We start from the raw sequence: 18,498 nt of genomic DNA, 5'->3' as shown, positions 1-18,498 counted from the left end.
TGGTTCACTGATGAAAATAGTGGGAGTACTGTTTAACAGGTGATGCCCCTGCCAGCATGAAATATGTCATGTTGTACCATCATATTGCAATGTGATTTAAGCCAATAAGGATACAATTTGGTTAGCTAAATCCCAAATTGTCAGCCCATCCTCATTCATTCAGTATCCAGGTAGATACCTAATAGGGTATACCACGAGAAGGTGAGGATTGGACAATAGGTTAGAAGACCCAGTTGTTTCTCTGCATTTAAGGCTATGTGGAGTTATATAGCTTTGACCCTTAAGCACCCCCTCAAATGCTTTAGTTAAATCAATAAAACACTTGTAAAGAGGTTTTATTGTATTCTAATGATTTCTGTATTATTTGGTTTACTACAAATATTCCATCTGTTGTTGATCTGGTTTTTTTTCTAAATTTTTGTTGCTCATTGGATAATTCAAACAGAATTATCCAATGAGCAAACAAATCATTCATTATATTTCCATTTATTTTTGTGCAGAGAAGATTTATTCCTCTGGATCTGTCCTGTCTCCTTGGGTATTGTTAAGCTCTTTCACCAGTCATTTATTTTTCTTCCTTTAAATGTTGAATATCATGTAACTCTTTGGTTAATTGTTTCCCTCTACATTTTAAGTTCATTCTATGTCATATCTATTCCAACTGATTTTTCTGGTTTTTAGTTCTTTAAGAGTTTGTTCAATATCTTTTTCTGTTATTTCAAAATTTATATTTGTAAACAGTTCAGTTGAATGTCTTCTACCACTGCAGGTTGCTGTTTCTGAAATATAATCTCTGTCCCAGCAATAGGCCAAAAGCTTACATAATTCTGAAAAGATAAGAAAAAATATGTCCCCTGAAGTCACATTAGAGCTCCAAGCAATAGTAGTACAATACAAGCAGTTTGTTTCATTTTCATTCACTTGATTGATTAGCAGTCATTCTAAGCAGAAATACTAATGATTATTTTGCAGGCTGATACGGTATTTTTATCAAAATTAATTCCAACTAATCACTCTAAGATCACATAATTGTTTAATCTATGATAACAATTACATCTTCAGTTTTATTATCAAAAATTATATATGGATGTTGTTTCGTGATTTTTTTGAGGGGGGGGATGGGGAATTATCAGGCTATGCAAAGTACTCATATTTCAGATTATATTAATTATACATTTTCATAACTGTTCACAGGAGAACGCAAATCCCTTGAAGAGCTGCTTGTATATTTTTGTGTACAGCAGCAGTAAAATTATTGCTATTTTAAAAATGCCACACATCAAATAAATTAGCAGTAAATGTATATCTTCTCAAATTCTTCTCTGCATTGCAAGAAAATACTGGATAATAATATGTAGCATTTCTTCTTCATTGGTGGTCGTTCCAGAACCAAATTTTATTTACAATGTCCTTTATCTTTTTTCAAAACAAAGTGCACAAAATTATTTTCTCACTATTCTTGCTAACTGCATCAAAAATAATTATAAGAATGAAAATTATTGATATTGTTTAAGTTGTATGTTACTCAGAAAGCTTAGCAAATACATACTTGTTTCATAACTGTTCCAATTCATAATCAGTGATTTCTTGGAAATGGGAGAAGCAAGTTGTCACTCAAAGTATTGCAGAAAGCAATCTACATTATAAACGTTATGGTTTTTCTGTAAATCAAAACCATCCAAGTGCAGAAACCATATGTATTCTGTGAACTGATTCTAACTAGAATTATGAATAAAATGTAATTAATTTAGAAGAAACAGCGCACTTTTAAATAAACATTATTATTATTATTATGACTATTATACATTCACCTCCATGGAGTTCAGAGACTCATTACAGGAGACCCAATCTATTCACACAATCATATCTCTGCTTGAACTGATTAACAGACAAAGCACTCACAACTGACTCTTATAACCCATTCCACTCATTCACAACTTTCCAAGCAAAAAATCTAGTCCCACACCCTTACTAACCACACTTTTATTCAACATCCAGGGATGGCCACTTGTTCTGGTCCCTCTAGCCAAGTGCTGAAACATTTCCCTGTCTATCCTATAAAACCCTTTAAGCAACTTAAATGTCTCTATCACATCCCCTCTTTTTCTCCTATCAACCAATTTCTGCAATCCACACAATCTCAATCTATACTCATATAGAACATTCCACAGGCCACTCACCATCTTGGTCAGTTGCCTCTGAATTCTCTCCACCGTTTCTTCATCACCAAGAAACACAGGCGACCAAACCTGAACACAGTAATCCAGATGTGGGCTTATCAAGGCCTTATGAAGAGGTATAACAACTTCTTTATCTCTACTTGTTAATGTGTTCTTCAATAGCCAAGTAATCTTTTGGGCTACCTTAGCAATATATCCTCTAAATTTAACTCTGTCTATCTCCCCCCCCCCCCCCCCCAAAAAAAAATCTCTAGCTTCATCTATTTCCTGGAGTTCAGTGCCTTCAATGTGATACACACCTTGTAATCTATTTATCCCAAAATACATAACTTTACATTTCTCTATGTTGTTAAACTGACACCCATTATCTTTTGCCCATACTTCAGAGCCTATTTAAATCATTCTGCAAGTTCTCCACATCTTCCTAGGGAGTTCTTTTGATATGTAGTCAGCAAAAGAAAGAATGATTATGGAAAGATGACATTGATTGGAGAAAATGGTAGAAAGACAGCTGTTGCAGAATGTGTGGTGGAGATACTTAATGATCAGTTCATAAAGATCTTTCAATCTTGTGAATGTGACTTCATGGAGAGATTGAGAGCAGTTGATGATGGAGAGGAGAGACTGACTGTAAGTGAGCAAGAGGTGTTTGGGGAGTTGAGTAAACTAGATGTAAATAAGGCTGTGGGACTTGATAATCTATCACCGCGTATTCTGAAGGAATGTGCCAGGGAGTTGACACCTGCCTTGACATATTTTTTTAATATGCGTCTTGCACTTGGTCAAGTTCCTAAGGAGTGGAAGGAGGGCAAGATTGTGCCACTTCATAAAGGAGGTGATCGAACTCAAGCATCGAACTATAGGCCTATCTGTGTGTCAGGTGTTGTGGTTAAGTTGTTGGAGAAGCTTGTAAGAACTAGGATCCAGAGTTGGGTTGACAACAATGGTATTATCTTTGATGGACAGCATGGATTTGCTAAAGGGAGGTCATGTTTTAGTAATCTACGTACTTATTACAATAAAGTGACTGCTTCCTTGGACAGAGGAGAAGGATACACGGTAATATACTTGGATTTCGCAAAGGCTTTTGATAGAGTACCTCATGATAAGTTGACAGTCAAACTAGAGCAGATGGGATTGGATATTGGATTAGAGACTGGCTATCTGATAGGTATCAACAAGTTGTGTATGGGGGGTGCGATATCCAGGAAAAGGAAAGTCACTAGTAGAGTGCCTCGGGGGTCTGTTTTAGGGCAATTACTGTTGATCTAAAGATCTTACTGATAAGGTGATAGGATCTAAAATTTAGGGACACATCGCCAAAATTGTGAAAACAACACAAAGGCTTCTGGGAATGATGCAGAGGACACTGACGTGTAGAAGTAGGGAGATTCTTGTTCCGTTGTATAAGGCTTTGATTAGGCCACACATGGACTATTGTGCCCAGATTTGGTCACCGGGTTTTCAGAAGGATGAAGAGATGTTGGAAAGGGTCCAAAGGTGACTGACTAAGGTAGTTTCTGACCTCTGGAATGTTGAGTATGAGGAAAGATTGAGAAGATGTAATTTGCAGAGTCGGGTGGACAGGAGAAAGAGGGGAGATATGATAGAGACCTACAAGTTGGTAAGGGTTGTTATAGGATCCATGGTGGAGAAGTTCTACAGAGAATAGTGGGAGATCAGGGGAGAACCATAAGTCATCCCTGGGGAGTGAGAGGCAGGTTTTTTTCGTGCAGAGTTGTGAATGATTGGAATGCCTTGGCTGAGAGTGTGGCGTCTGCAAGGAGTTTGAGTGTGTTGAAGACATGGTATGATGAGATGTGTGTGTGTGTGATAAAAGGACCCCCCAGATGAGTCTTTGACTCCATGAGGTCTTAGGGTAATAATAATAATAACTATTACTATACCAAATTTTGCATCATCAGCAAACAGCTAAATATATTCCCTTTCAGGTTATTTCCTGTATCATTTATGTACAAATTAAACCGCAATAGTCCCAGCACTGAACCTTGCAGCACACCATTAGTCACTTGTTTTCTCCTCGATTCTGACCCTCCATATTCCACTTTTTGATATCTGTACAGCAGCCATCCACTTATCCTGTGTCACAACTTTGTGATTATTTTATAAAATAACTGTTTCATCAAAGTAACTTCAATAAAGTTCAAGAACAAACAAAAAAAGAAAGAAATCTAACAGTAATTAGGCAAAATAACAACAGCAAGAAAAGATTCTATCATTTGTTTTCCTAGGTGCCCACAAGATTTAAGATAGAGTCTGAAAAGTTCTCAGCCTAACCATGAAAAAACGAATTTATAATTTCAAATTTATTTTTATTTTTCAACATAATCTTCCTTAAGACTAATACGTTTATTCCAGCGATGCTCCAATGCCTTTATCCCATCCCTGTAGTGGTTCTCAGTAAGATCTGCAAAATACCCCTCTACAGTTGCAATCACCTCTTTACTCGAAGAAAAATGCTGACCAGCGAGGAAGAGTTTTAGTTTTGAGAAGAGATAGAAGTCAGAGGGAGCCAAATCTGGGTAATAGGGGGATGTTCCAACAATTCATAGTGCAGATCTTAATTTTCCCATTGCCAAAACACAATGATAAAATCATCTTTTATCATGTCCTGATAAAAGATGATTTTTTTCTTCTGCAAACCGGGTCTTTTCTCACAAATTTTTTCCTCTAGTCTGGTTAAAAAATCAGAATAATATTCCCTGGTTATTGTTTTACCCTTTTCAAGATAATTATTGTAATAAACAAAATGCCATTAGTATCCCAAAACACCAATGCCATGACCTTTCCTGCTGGTGGAACCGGCTTCTGTCCATGTTTTGACTGCTATTTGGATTCTGGTGTGTAATGGTGAATCCAAGTCTCATCCATAGTAAAAAATTGATGCACGAAATCAGTTTTATTCTTGTTAAAATGCTTTAAGCACTGTTCAGAGATTTTCTTGCTCAGCAGATCAAAAATGCAAGTGCATTTTTGATCTGCTGAGCAAGCGCGGCACCCATCTTGCGCAAAGCTTTTTCATATGCAAAATATATCCTACACGTTCTTTTGAAATGCCTATAGTCTCAGCAATTTCACACATTTTGACTCTCCTTTCCTATACCATATCGTGCACTTGATCAATGATTTCTGGTGTTGTTACACTTTTTGGACGTTCTTCACATGGATCATCTTCAAGGCTGGTATATCCACATTTAAATTTGGCAGCCCATTTCTTAATTGTCGAAAACGAAGGAGAAGAGTGCCCCTAAACTTTTCTGAACTTCAAATGAATTTCTTTTGGCATTAAACCTTTTTATAACTGCACGAGTAGTTTGTTTTATTCATTTCAAGGGATAGTCAACACCTTTGCTTCAGACAACTGTATAAAACAAACTACTTGATAGAATGACTTCCAATTTCACATGGATACTTATAACAGATATGCCAACTTAGTAAAAAAAAATCTTGCTGATACTGTTGCCATCTATGGTCAAGGCCGAGATCATTTCAGACCACCCTCGCAAATGCAGTAATTGATTGCAACCATTTTCTGAACAAATCAGTGACATTATTTATCACTAAGATAACACATATTTTGGAACATGTGTTAGAAATACGAGATGGTGGCAATTGTTAGCCGTATCCTCACTGGATGCTGCTTAAAATTAGTATTGTCTTGTACCAGCTATCTCTGATTGAGTTTACAATTTAATCTCTACTGATAGTCAGTCTCCAAAAGTTAGATAGGGCTAAAATGGCCTCACCTACTGTCTATATGAGAATAAAAGGTGCTAGCTAGCTTGGAGACACAGCTACAAGTGCAGGTTAATCTGCTTAGCATTAAAGGGGTTCTCCTTAGTGTGAAAGATTATTGCACCTCTTAACAGGGACAACTGATAGCTAGCACTTCTTTTCCGCATCTCAGCTCTATAAGTATGCTTCACATCCACATTTTGGTTGACATGAAAATAAATCAAGGCTGGCAAGGGAAGTTAAACCATGGTGTCCATCTTTGATTAATTTTTGTAGTAATCCTTTTTTTTCCTGCTTCATGTGGAGTGTTTTTAAAGGTTGTCCATTTCTCTTTTACTGTTTGTTTTTTTGTCTTTTAAATTTTACTTTTGTTCTAACAATCTTTTCTGAAGTAATTCTGTTCTGTATTTTGTTTTAGTCTTGGATAGTTTTATTTTTCCAAGAACTAAGTTATGATCACTTCCTATATATGCTGATATTAAAACTCTTACATCAATAATTTTTTCTGACCTGTTTTCTATATTATTTATAATGTAATTAATTAGATTCTTGCCCTCTTAATTCATTATTCATACAAAACTGTAGTAGGTATATTAAATTTTCATTAATTATTTCTTCATTAAATCTTTGGCTTATATATGGAATAACCACATTGGAGATTGAAATGCAAGAAATGGCAATTATTATTCATATTTTTTGTTTGTTCATTTATTACATTTTGAAGATTTTCATAAAATTCCTCTATTTCTAGTTTTGGTTTCTCTTCCTCTGAACTATATTACACTACTAATATTTAATCATTTTCCTATTAACATGAAATGTAGTATTCTGCTTGTTATATAATTGTATTCTATTTGATCTCTTATATCTTTATGTAACATTATTTGAACTCCTTTAGATGTTCTTGTGTTTTTTTACTCACTATATATTGATATGTAGTTTTCAATTTGTTTTGTACCTTGGTCTTTTTTTCTGTCTCTGATACTGCACTAATTTTAATGCTATGATGATTTCAAGTTCTTCAATTAATTCTTTTCCAGTTAGAGATCATACATTCAAGATGACAATTTTCAGTATCTCCTCTTTTAGTTTTTTCTTATTCTTTTCTGGGTCATTTCCAAGGTAGCTGTCTGTTGGGTTTAACATTCTCTGGCAAGCTGCTAACCCAACCAGAAAACGCCTCCTGTGTTGGCCAGGCATACTATTCTAGCCTGCTGCTTATTTAAAAATAAGCAGCAGGCTAGAATAGTCACAGCTGTTGTATGGAAAGCAAAGTCTGGGTATGAAAAGAAACTGGCTCTGCATGCTAAAAACAACCCACAAGAATATGCTGCAAGTAAAAGAAAGAATAACTCTTCTAAATCCAGATGCCGTGAGGATTACAGATGCAGAAGAGGTTGTTCAGTTAATGAGTCCACATTTCGTTAAAAGCTATCAACCTGGTGAATGCAACATTGAGCTCACTGTTATCTCTTCGCTAGATGAAGAAATGCAGGTGTGTGAGGCCGAGGTATTCAAGCTGTTGCACAAATTGAATAATTGATAAACATATAGCTTTATTAAAGTAGTTAAGGATATAAATTAAATTAAACTTTAATAAATATTTTCCGATATTTTGGCAATGTCACACTGCCATTGTGGGTTTTCTGTAAACTGAGAAAACCAAGGTTCCATTAGACTGGCGGGTGACTAGTGTGTCTAGGAAAGGGAGGCTGTTTTTTTCCTCTTTTTCCAGGGTGAATTTGATTCTGGGGTGTTGGTTGTTTAAGTGTGTTAAGAAGGAGAGAAGTGTTTCAGAGCCATGTGGCCAAATAGCGAACACATCATCAACGTAGTGAAGCCATATGGTTGGTTTTTGTGGGGCAGAGACTAAGGCTTTTTCTTCAAAGGTCTCAATAAAGAAATTGGCCAAGGGTGGCGAGAGTGGTGAACCCATGGCTGTCCCCTCTATTTGTTTGTAGAATTTTCCTTGCCAAACGAAATAGCCTGAGTTCATTGTGAACTGAAATAAGGCTGAGACATCAGGAGAAAATTTAGCTTGGATTAGCTCTAGAGTTTCCTTGAGTGGGACATTTGTGAATAAAGAGGAGACGTCAAAGCTGACCATTATGTCAGTATGTTGGAGTGTAAGGTTTTCTATGCTGGCTTTGAAATGGGCTGAGTTTTTTATGTGTGATGGTGTGTTGCCAGTATAGTGTGTGAGCTCTTTGGCCAAATGTTTAGCTAATTTGTATGTGGGGGAATCAATGCCATCCACTATGGGATGTATTGGCACATTTTCTTTATGTAAACCAAAAACCAACCATATGGCTTCGCTACGTTGATGACGTGTTCGCTATTTGGTGTGAGATTGTGGCTAGCAGAACTAAATATATAATTGGGTGCTGCTATAGACCAGGTGATGGAAAAGATGGTGGTGACAGTATGCACAAGCAAATAGAAGAAATGGGTGGAAGGAGGGTGATTATTATGGGAGATTTCAACTATGGTCGCATTGATTGGAGTGAGGAGAGGACACACGGGAGGAAGGAACTGGATTTTATGCGGTTATTAAGGGATAACTATCTGTGACAGCATGTAATGGAAAATACTAGGGGTCAGAGAGTGCTTGACCTAGTAATTACATCTGAGGATTTGGCTGTAACAAATATGACCACGTTGCCACCAATCGGTGAGAGTGATCATAGGGTCTTAACTTGGGAGGTGGCTAAAGGTGTAGAATTTTCAATTAAGACAGGGTACATGTGGAATTATCGGGCTGGAAAGTATGACAAGCTTAGGAGTTTGATTGGTTCAGTGCCATGGCATGTACAACTGCAAGGACTAGAAGTTGATAGTGCATGGGAGGTGGTTAAGAAGTGCTTGCATGAAGCAATGGCTGACTGTATACCTAGAGTCGGAATAATAAATCAAGTAGGGGTTAAATGGATGAATAACACCATTAAGCTTGAGTTGCAAAAAAAGAAACAACTATGGAGGGAATTTAAGGAGAAGGGTGACCGGCAGGCACATGAACGGTATAAAGCGCAGGCCAGAAGGGTGACGAGTGTGGTAAGAAAAGCAAAAAAGGAGTACGAAAGAACATTGGCCATGCAGGCTAAAGAGAATCCTAAACAGTTTTTTAGATATGTAGCAAGTAAAAGGAAAAATGTACATGGCAGATTGATTTTAAAGAATGCCGATGGTAGGGAGGTAACTGAATCAGTTGAGATAGTTGAGTTACTGAGTGAGCACTTTGCAAAAGTATATCATCCAGGTGGACATTGCAGAAACGAATAAACCAGTAGATTATACGGGAATTGTGGTTAATGAAGTGGAGGTGAGTAGTCTATTGCATAACCTCAATGTCAATACATCTGTGGGATTGGATGGTATACCAGCTCGTGTTGTACGAGAAGCAGCTAAAGAATTGTCAGTACCCTTGACCATTTTGTTTAATTTGAGTCTTGGGTCTGGGTTAGTCCCGAGCGGGTGGAAAGAGGGGAAAATAGTTCCACTGCATAAAGGTGGTTCCAAGACTGCTGTTGTAAATTACCGACCGATTAGCATATCAGGAATCATTGTCAAGGTCTTAGAGAAATTAGTCAAGAAAAGAATACAGGATTGGATAGATGAAAATGGGATATTGTATGGGGGACAACATGGTTTTGTGAAGGGTAGATCATGCCTCAGTAACTTGCTCACGTTTTATAACACAGTGACGGCTGAACTGGATAGGGGTAATGGGTTTACAGTGATACTACTGGACCTTGCCAAGGCCTTTGATAGGATACCACATGGAACCCTAATCAGTAAACTGGAGCAGATGGGTATAGATATAGGGTTGGTGAGATGGATAAGAGGGTGGTTGAAGGAGAGATATCAAAGAGTGGTTTATTCAGGAGTGGAGTCTAAAAGACGTCTTGTGACTAGTGGAGTGCCACAGGGCTCTGTTCTTGGACCACTGCTTTTCAATTTGTTCATCAATGATATTGGAAAGGATCTGAGAGGAAGTGTTCACTTGTTTGCTGATGATGCAAAGTTGGGTAGAGCAATTGTGAGTGCACAGGATGTCAAAATTTTACAGGATGATTTGGAGGACTGGGCTAGGAAAAATGGATGTCAATTTAATGTGGCAAAGTGTAAGGTTATGCACTTTGGGGTGAAACGAATAGCAGCAGTATATCGCATTGGTGGAACCATACTCCAGGAGATTGATTAGGCCAGGGATTTGGGAGTGTTGGTGGATAGGGAATTGAAGTTTAGGGGGCACATTGCAAAAGTAACTAAAACAGCTCACCAAATCACTTGGCTTCTGAAAAATACTTTAACATGCAGAGACGAACAAGTTGTTGTTCCTCTGTATCGAGCCTTGATAAGACCCCATCTGGACTTCTGTGCCCAGCTATGGGCACCAGGGTTTCTTCGTGATGGGGAGGAAGTGGAGAGGGTCCAGAGACGAGTGACCAAGATGATAGCAGGTCTGTGGAATGAACCTTATGAGAATAGGTTGAAGATTTGTGGGTTGCAGAAATTGGACGATAGGCGAAGGAGGGGCGATATGATTGAGACATTCAAATTACTGAAGGGTTTTTATAAGATTGATCCAGAAGATATTTTTGAAAATATGACTGGTGGTGGGAGGACTAGGGGCCATGCATGGAAGCTGGGCAAGAGCGTGGTTGACAAGGGTGTTAGAGCTAGGTTCTTTACTTGGAGAGTGGTAAATGAGTGGAATAAGCTTCCAGAGTCTGTTGTGGGTGCTACGACCGTGAATGAGTTCAAGGCAAGGTATGATAGATACTGTGTGAATGTTGAATAGTTGTTCTTGACATGATGTTAGGGTCTCCCTCGATGAGTCTGTCGACTCCTTGGAGTTTCCCGGAACAACAATAATAATAATAATAATATTTGGCCACATGGCTCTGAAACACTTCTTTCCTTCTTAACACACTTAAACAACCAACACCCCAGAATCAAATTCACCCTGGAAAAAGAGGAAAAAAACAGCCTCCCTTTCCTAGACACACTAGTCACCTGCCAGCCTAATGGAACCTTGGTTTTCTCAGTTTACAGAAAACCCACCCATACAGGCAGATACATTCACCAACAATTCCCCCCCCACACACACACAACAATATGGAGTAGTGAAAACACTATACAACAGGGCTAAACTAATCTGTTCAAACGACTTGGCCCTAAACACTGAACTAAATCACATCCTCAACACTTTCTCAGCCAATGGCTACCCCCCCAAGAAAAGTTCAAAAAATATTAGAACCTACAAACCACAGATCCCCTCCCCCCCCTTCCACAACAAGGATTATTCTAAATCCATCACCATTCCCTACATCCGAGGCACCTCGGAAAAGATTACCAAAATCTTAAAAAAGCATGACCTGACCTCCTGTTACAAACCTTACAGAAAATTGGCATCCCTTATCCACTCCACTAAAGACCAACCACTTCTCCTAGACCTACCTGGTGTATACCAGGTCCCTTGCAGTTGTAATCTGTCTTACTTTGGCCAAACAGGCAGGACAGCGAATATCAGAATTTCTGAACACAAGGACTACATCCGGTTTCACAAGTACAGCCATTCTGGTCTTGCGGACCATGCTCTGGATACACACCACAGAATACAGTGGAAGAAAGCTACAGTAATACACCGTAGCAAATACAAATACGAAAGACTATTTATGGAATCAGCCTCAGCCCTAAGAAATTCTCCAAACCTCAACAAATTTGGTTGGCTTACATCAGCAGACCTTCAGCCCAACGGCCAAGAACACCTACTTAGCCCACTAGAGGGCACCATCAGGACTTTTAGGAGAACAATAGCTTCATCTCTTCATTCCCAGTTACTGTGTTTGTAGTGCCTACGTGCATGTGCTTTTTTGTGTAAGTTCCTTTAGAAGATGGCAATGTGACATTGCCGAAATATCGGAAAATATTTATTAAAGTTTAATTTAATTTATATTCTTAACTAGGTTGTTCTATTCCTTAAGTGTTTTAATAATGCATAACCAACGTATAAGCCTGTCTACGAGAATAAACATATAGCTTATTTACATATGTGATCTAAACTTTGCTCTTTTTATGCTTTGCACTTTTTATTATCAGGAAAAGTATACAGGAAGCTCTTAAGCATTGATAAATCAGCCTTGTAAGAGCTGGCTTATTTCAATCGATATTGACAATAGGGACTGATTGAATATCAGCATGTGTGCTAAAAGAGTGTTCAGCTGAACTGGCCATTCCTTTGACCAGGATGTTTAATATGAGTCTTAGAACAGGGAAGATTCCACAGGAATGGAAGGAATGTATGGTAATTCCATTGCATAAGGGTAGTGCAAAGACTGATGTATCCAACTATCGACCAATTAGTATATCAGGAGTGGTGGTGAAGATTTTGGAAAAATTGGTTAGGGCCCGCATTCAGAAATGGGTTTACTAAGGGAAGGTCATGTCTTAGCAACTTGCTCACATTCTATAACAATGTTACCATTGAACTAGACAAGGGGAATGGCTACACCATGATACTTTTGGATTTTGCTAAGGATTTTGACAGAAACAGCATGGAAGACTGTTGCATAAATCGGAGAAAATGGGTTTGGGTTATAGAATATTAGCATGGATAAGAGGATGACTGACTGACAGATATCAAGAAGTGGTATATGGGGGATCTGAGTCTGCAAGGTTTAAGATAACAAGTGGTGTTCCACAAGGATCAGTGCTTGGTCCACTGCTATACAGTCTGTACATTAATGATATTGGGAAGGATTTGACAAGCGACATACAGCTATTTGCTGATGATACAAAGATAGGTATGGTAATCAGGAATGCTGCCGATATGAAGTATCTTTGCAGAATGATTTTAATAGGCTGGAATTGTGGGCATGGGAAAATGGGTGTCAGTAAATGTAAAGTCATTCGACATGATTAGATATCCAGTGTCGTATTATATTGGTGGGATTAGGCTAGGGATCTTGGAGTGTTAATAGATGGGAAGTTGAAGTTCAGGGGGCCATGTGGCAAGGATTGCAAATACAACTCAAAAGATAATTGCAATGCTGAAATGAACATTCACATGTAAAGATAAGGATGTTATTTTGCCCAGGTCTGGTCTCCGTTGTGATTCTGATATATTGAAGAGAGTACAAAGGAGAATATTAAAAATGATATCAGGATTGTGGAATACTGATTATGAAGACAGATTGAGAATTTCTAGACTGGAGAAACAGGGTTGATATGATTGAGACTTAAGTTTTAAAAGAGGTAGACCGTGAGTAGACATATCGGTACACAATAAATAACGGAAAAAACTCACGTAGAAAGATTATTTATTAATATAATTTTCGCCTGTGTGTCACAGGCATCTTCAGTACATTGAGCTCAAAATTAAACACTAACTGACAATTCCAAAAAATGCCACCTAAGTAGCTGCTGTAAGATAACTAAAAAGGTCAATAACTTTCCTAAAAAAAAAAAAAAAAAAAAATTAATACAATAAAAAGTTAGGAAAGATTAGCTGATTTGTAAAGTACTATCTCTCATAAAGGGGATAGACGTAAGCCGTCGGATCTGTTTAAGTTAGGAGAATGAAGTAGAGTTTCACATGTTTCTTTATAAAGGCGTTCCATGAGAAACTGACTTTTGTGAAGAACTCTTATCTTTCTCCAATGAACTCTGTGTCTAGTGAAGATGGCATGTTCAGAAAGTCCAGACTTTTCAGGTTTAAAGTATTCAATATAAGATTGGTGTTCTTCTAGCCGAATAGAGGCAGATCTTCCCGTTTGTCCGAAATAAGATAATCCACAAGAGCACGGAATCTGGTAGACACCTGGATGATTAAGATGTGGAAGCTTGTCCTTAGGAGAAGTGAGAAAGGTGGAGATTTTTCTAAACGGTCGAAAGGCAACAAAAATATTCAGTGGTTTTAAAACTTTTGCTATACGTTCACTGATGCCTTGTACATAAGGGATAGTAATGCGCGTTATTTCCTTTATGTTTGAAGAGGAAGACATATTAAAACTACTCAAAGTTCTTTTAATGAAGCAATTCTTATAACCATTAGATAGAAAGGGAGAAGTTATGTATTGTAGTTCTTTCTGTAAAAGATCGTCTGAAGAACAAAAGGAGTGGGCCCGATGAACCAGTATTTTAATAGTTCCTGCCTTTTGACTGGGATGGTGATGAGATTCCGCATGGATATAATGGCCTGTATGAGTCTTCTTTCTATAAACTGAGAAATGTAGGTTACCATCTGGTTGGCGAAGAATTAGAAGATCTAAAAAGGCTAACTGCTTATTTGATTCTACTTCTAGGGTAAACTTGATCCTAGGATGAAATGCGTTTAACTTAGTGAGAAATTGTTGAAGTTCATCAGAAGAGCCATTCCATACAGCAAAAATGTCATCGACATATCTGAACCAATGCGTAGGTCTGGGAGAAATGTTGTTCAAAATGTTCCATAAAGAAATTGGAGATAGCAGGAGAAAGAGGATTACCCATTGCTGTTCCTTCAATTTGTTGATACAACTTATTTTTAAAGGAAAAATAACCAGAATTTATTACAAAATCAGATACGTTTACAATGTCTGAAGGAAATTCCTGTTGTAGAAATTCAATACTTTCCGAAAGAGGCACATTTGTAAATAAAGAAACAACATCTAAACTGATCATGATATCAGAAACGTCCAAATGAAAATCTGAAATTTTATTTTTGAAATCCAAAGTATTTTTTATATAGGTATCAGTTCTTCTAGTTGAAGAGGAGAGTAAATTTGATAAAAATTTTGAGATTTTGTAAGTGGGGCAACTTATACAATCTACGACTGGTCTCAACGGAATGCCTGGTTTATGAACTTTCGGAAGACCATACAATCTAGGTGGACGACCGAAGAAGGTTTTAAGTTTCTTCTAATTCTTCGCCAACCAGATGGTAACCTACATTTCTCAGTTTATAGAAAGAAGACTCATACAGGCTTATATCCATGCGGAATCTCATCACCATCCCAGTCAAAAGGCAGGAACTATTAAAACACTGGTTCATCGGGCCCACTCCTTTTGTTCTACAGACGATCTTTTACAGAAAGAACTACAATACATAACTTCTTCCTTTCTATCTAATGGTTATAAGAATTGCTTCATTAAAAGAACTTTGAGTAGTTTTAATATGTCTTCCTCTTCAAACACAAAGGAAATAATGCGCATTACTATCCCTTATGTACAAGGCATCAGTGAACGTATAGCAAAAGTTTTAAAACCACTGAATATTTTTGTTGCCTTTCGACCGTTTAGAAAAATCTCCACCTTTCTCACTTCTCCTAAGGACAAGCTTCCACATCTTAATCATCCAGGTGTCTACCAGATTCCGTGCTCTTGTGGATTATCTTATTTCGGACAAACTGGAAGATCTGCCTCTATTCGGCTAGAAGAACACCAATCTTATATTGAATACTTTAAACCTGAAAAGTCTGGACTTTCTGAACATGCCATCTTCACTAGACACAGAGTTCATTGGAGAAAGATAAGAGTTCTTCACAAAAGTCAGTTTCTCATGGAACGCCTTTATAAAGAAACATGTGAAACTCTACTTCATTCTCCTAACTTAAACAGATCCGACGGCTTACGTCTATCCCCTTTATGGGAGATAGTACTTTACAAATCAGCTAATCTTTCCTAACTTTTTATTGTATTAATTTTTTTTTTTTTTTTTTTAGGAAAGTTATTGACCTTTTTAGTTATCTTACACCAGCTACTTAGGTGGCGCTTTTTGGAATTGTCAGTTAGTGTTTAATTTTGAGCTCAATGTACTGAAGATGCCTGTGACACACAAGCGAAAATTATACTAATAAATAATCTTTCTACGTGAGTTTTTTCCGTTATTTATTGTGTACCGATGATTGAGACTTACAAACTTCTGAAAGGGTCATACAGAATTTCAATTGAAGGAATTTTTCAATTTATGGAGGGTGGGGAAAGGGGATCCTTGGAAGCGGCCTTCATTCTCAGCTTCCAAGGATGCCCTCTCGTCCTTTCCCCACCCTCCATAAATTGAAAAATTCCTTCAACTGAAATCCTGTATGACCCTTTCAGAAGTTTGTAAGTCACAATCATATCACTCCTGTTTGTTAGTATCTGCAGTCTACAAATTCTCAATCTATCTTCATAATCAGTATTCCACAATCCTGATATCATTTTTAATATTCTCCTTTGTACTCTCTTCAATATATCAGAATCACAAGAAGAGTGTGAGGACCAGATTTTTCTCTATGATGGTGGTGCGTGATTGGAATGGATTGCCTTTGGATGTTGCGAGTGCAAGCAGTGTGAATGAATTCAAGAATAAGTATGATAGCTGGTGGCCTCCTTCAATGAGTCTCTGACTCCCTGAAGGTCTCTCTTAATAATTATTATTATTAATTATACATTCAGCATATCTTTTTGTTAATATCACAAGTATTTAATGTAATTGCATTTTCTGTTTACATTAGTAATACTTGAAGTTTTTATGGCAATGTTTAAAGTGATATAGGCCAAATTGTTTACCCTAGCAATACATGCTTATGTATGTGCTGAAACTACTTTCTTCTGGCTTTTGAATTAACAAAACCAAATAACAGTAAACAAATGCAAATTGTCTGTTTTTTCTTACTAAATTCTGATAAAAGAAAGCTCACTCAAATATAACATATAGATCATTACAAAATGCTATTTGAGTAGCATGTCTAGGCACATTACTGTGTGGATTACGTGAGAAACTGCAGCGACTATAACAAGTTATTGGTGTACATCTGTATTAACAGAATAAGGCAATCAGATCAACTGAAATATTTTTCATTCCACATATATGATCTAAACTTTGTTTTTTATGCTTTGCACTTTATATTATCAGGAAAAGTATACAGGAAGCTCTTAAGCATTGATAAATCAGCCTTGTAAGAGCTGGCTTATTTTAATCGATATTGACAATGTCCTTTGGTTAGAAAGACCTCGGTTTGAATTTCATGTAGAATGTGAAGAACCATAATTTAAGGGTTTTGCAACAAAAGCTGAGTTAGCCAGTGAATAGCCTTCCCTTCTTCCTGGAAACTAAGATTTTTCATCCCACACAAAGAAAGAATACACTAAATTAACAGGTATAGCAGCTGCTATACCACATTCTTAAGCTAATTTCTACAAAACTCAACAAATACATTCACCTGTTGAGTAGATTTTACTAGCTGGTAGGTAACTGCCCAATTAGACAAAATAGAATAATTTTTATTTAATACAAAATAGCTTTCTAAACATTTTTTAAGAAAACAAAGAAGAAGAATATTAATAATAATAAAGGGCCATTCTAGTAAATGTTTTTACAATTCTTTCTATTCTTATTATCTGTTGACTTCTCATTCTTGGGATGTTTCTCCAAAATGATATAGCACCTCTAATTGCTTTTTTGAAGCTAGTAGGATTTTGTTGAGCCCTGGTAATAGGCTACTGAACTTAATTTGTAAATGGTGGTGGTGGGGGGAACAAAACCAGCTGTATTAACTTGACAGAATATTCATGCATTATCATTGCTATGGGTAAAATTTTTAATAAACATGTAAAAAAAATTAGTATAGCAACAGTTAATTGGCTTCTGAAAGTATACTGATATGATATGAAAGTGCCTATTAATTATTCTAATGCATTGTTATCTTGAGATTCTTGATTCATATTTAGTCTTAATTTTTTTTTTAGGTAAAATAGCCCGTCATATTAAGTCACAGCCTGTTCCTAAAGACAACAAGGGTCCAGTGTATACAGTAGTTGGCTCAACATTTGGTACACTTGTAACCCAAAGTAAGAAGGATATTCTTATAGAATTTTATGCGCCATGGTGTGGTCATTGTAAAGCATTGGAACCAATTTATAAAAAATTAGCAAAGAAGTATGTGGATAATGAAAATATTTACATAGCAAAGATTGATGCCACAGCTAATGACTTCCCAGAAGATTATACAGTAAATGGATTCCCAACACTGTACTATATTTCAGCAGCAGATAAGAAAAACATTGTTCAGTATACAGGTGATCGTAGTTTAAAAGACTTGGAAACTTTTGTGACTCAACACCTCACTGGAAAAGACATTAATGGTAAAAGAGATGAATTATAACACTCAGCGATATTTTTAGACATTAAATGGTGCTATTAAAATCGGTTTATCTTTTGTCAAAAATGTAAGTGTAAAGTTAATTTTGAATTCATTTACTGTGACCATTTAAGCACAAATTTTATGTACTTTTTTATATAATTAAAGTTTCAATTTTTTTTTATAGAATCATAATTCATTTTCTTTTCAAACACTATTAATAAGTTAAGTTTATAATCACAGATTATTGTTCCAATGAAATTTGAGAAATTTAAGTGACATATTTGTAAAGAAAATATTTTTTTATGAGGGACTTTTCAGTAGCTAAATGCAACCATTATTTGCTATTGAAAGTGTTGACTGTATTCTAGAGCAGATTCTCAAATTGCCTTGGGCACATTCGTTTTATGGAAAAATCTAGGGTTTGAGAGTGCAGGACTGTATGTGAATATGAATAC

The 18,498-nt window shown here is 36.7% G+C and overlaps 1 protein-coding gene across 2 annotated transcripts in view; it reads left to right on the top strand.

Moving 5' to 3' along the window:
* LOC150100027 (protein disulfide-isomerase A4-like) overlaps positions 1-18,229 on the top strand; it is a 193,690-nt gene extending 175,461 nt beyond the window's left edge. For both annotated transcript variants that reach the window (XM_090403155.1, XM_090403156.1), the window contains one exon: positions 17,649-18,229. In XM_090403155.1, the coding sequence (XP_090259281.1) occupies positions 17,649-18,064 (416 nt within the window). In that variant the 3' untranslated portion in view covers positions 18,065-18,229. The remainder of the gene's footprint in view (positions 1-17,648) is intronic.
* Positions 18,230-18,498: the final 269 nt, after the last annotated feature.

The sequence above is a fragment of the Typopeltis vanoorti genome, chromosome 13, assembly GCF_054136105.1.
Source record: "Typopeltis vanoorti isolate ZY-2024b chromosome 13, IOZ_Tvanoo_1.0, whole genome shotgun sequence".
NCBI classification, from domain to species: Eukaryota; Metazoa; Arthropoda; class Arachnida; order Uropygi; family Thelyphonidae; genus Typopeltis; species Typopeltis vanoorti.
This window is presented reverse-complemented; position numbering and strand designations above follow the sequence as displayed.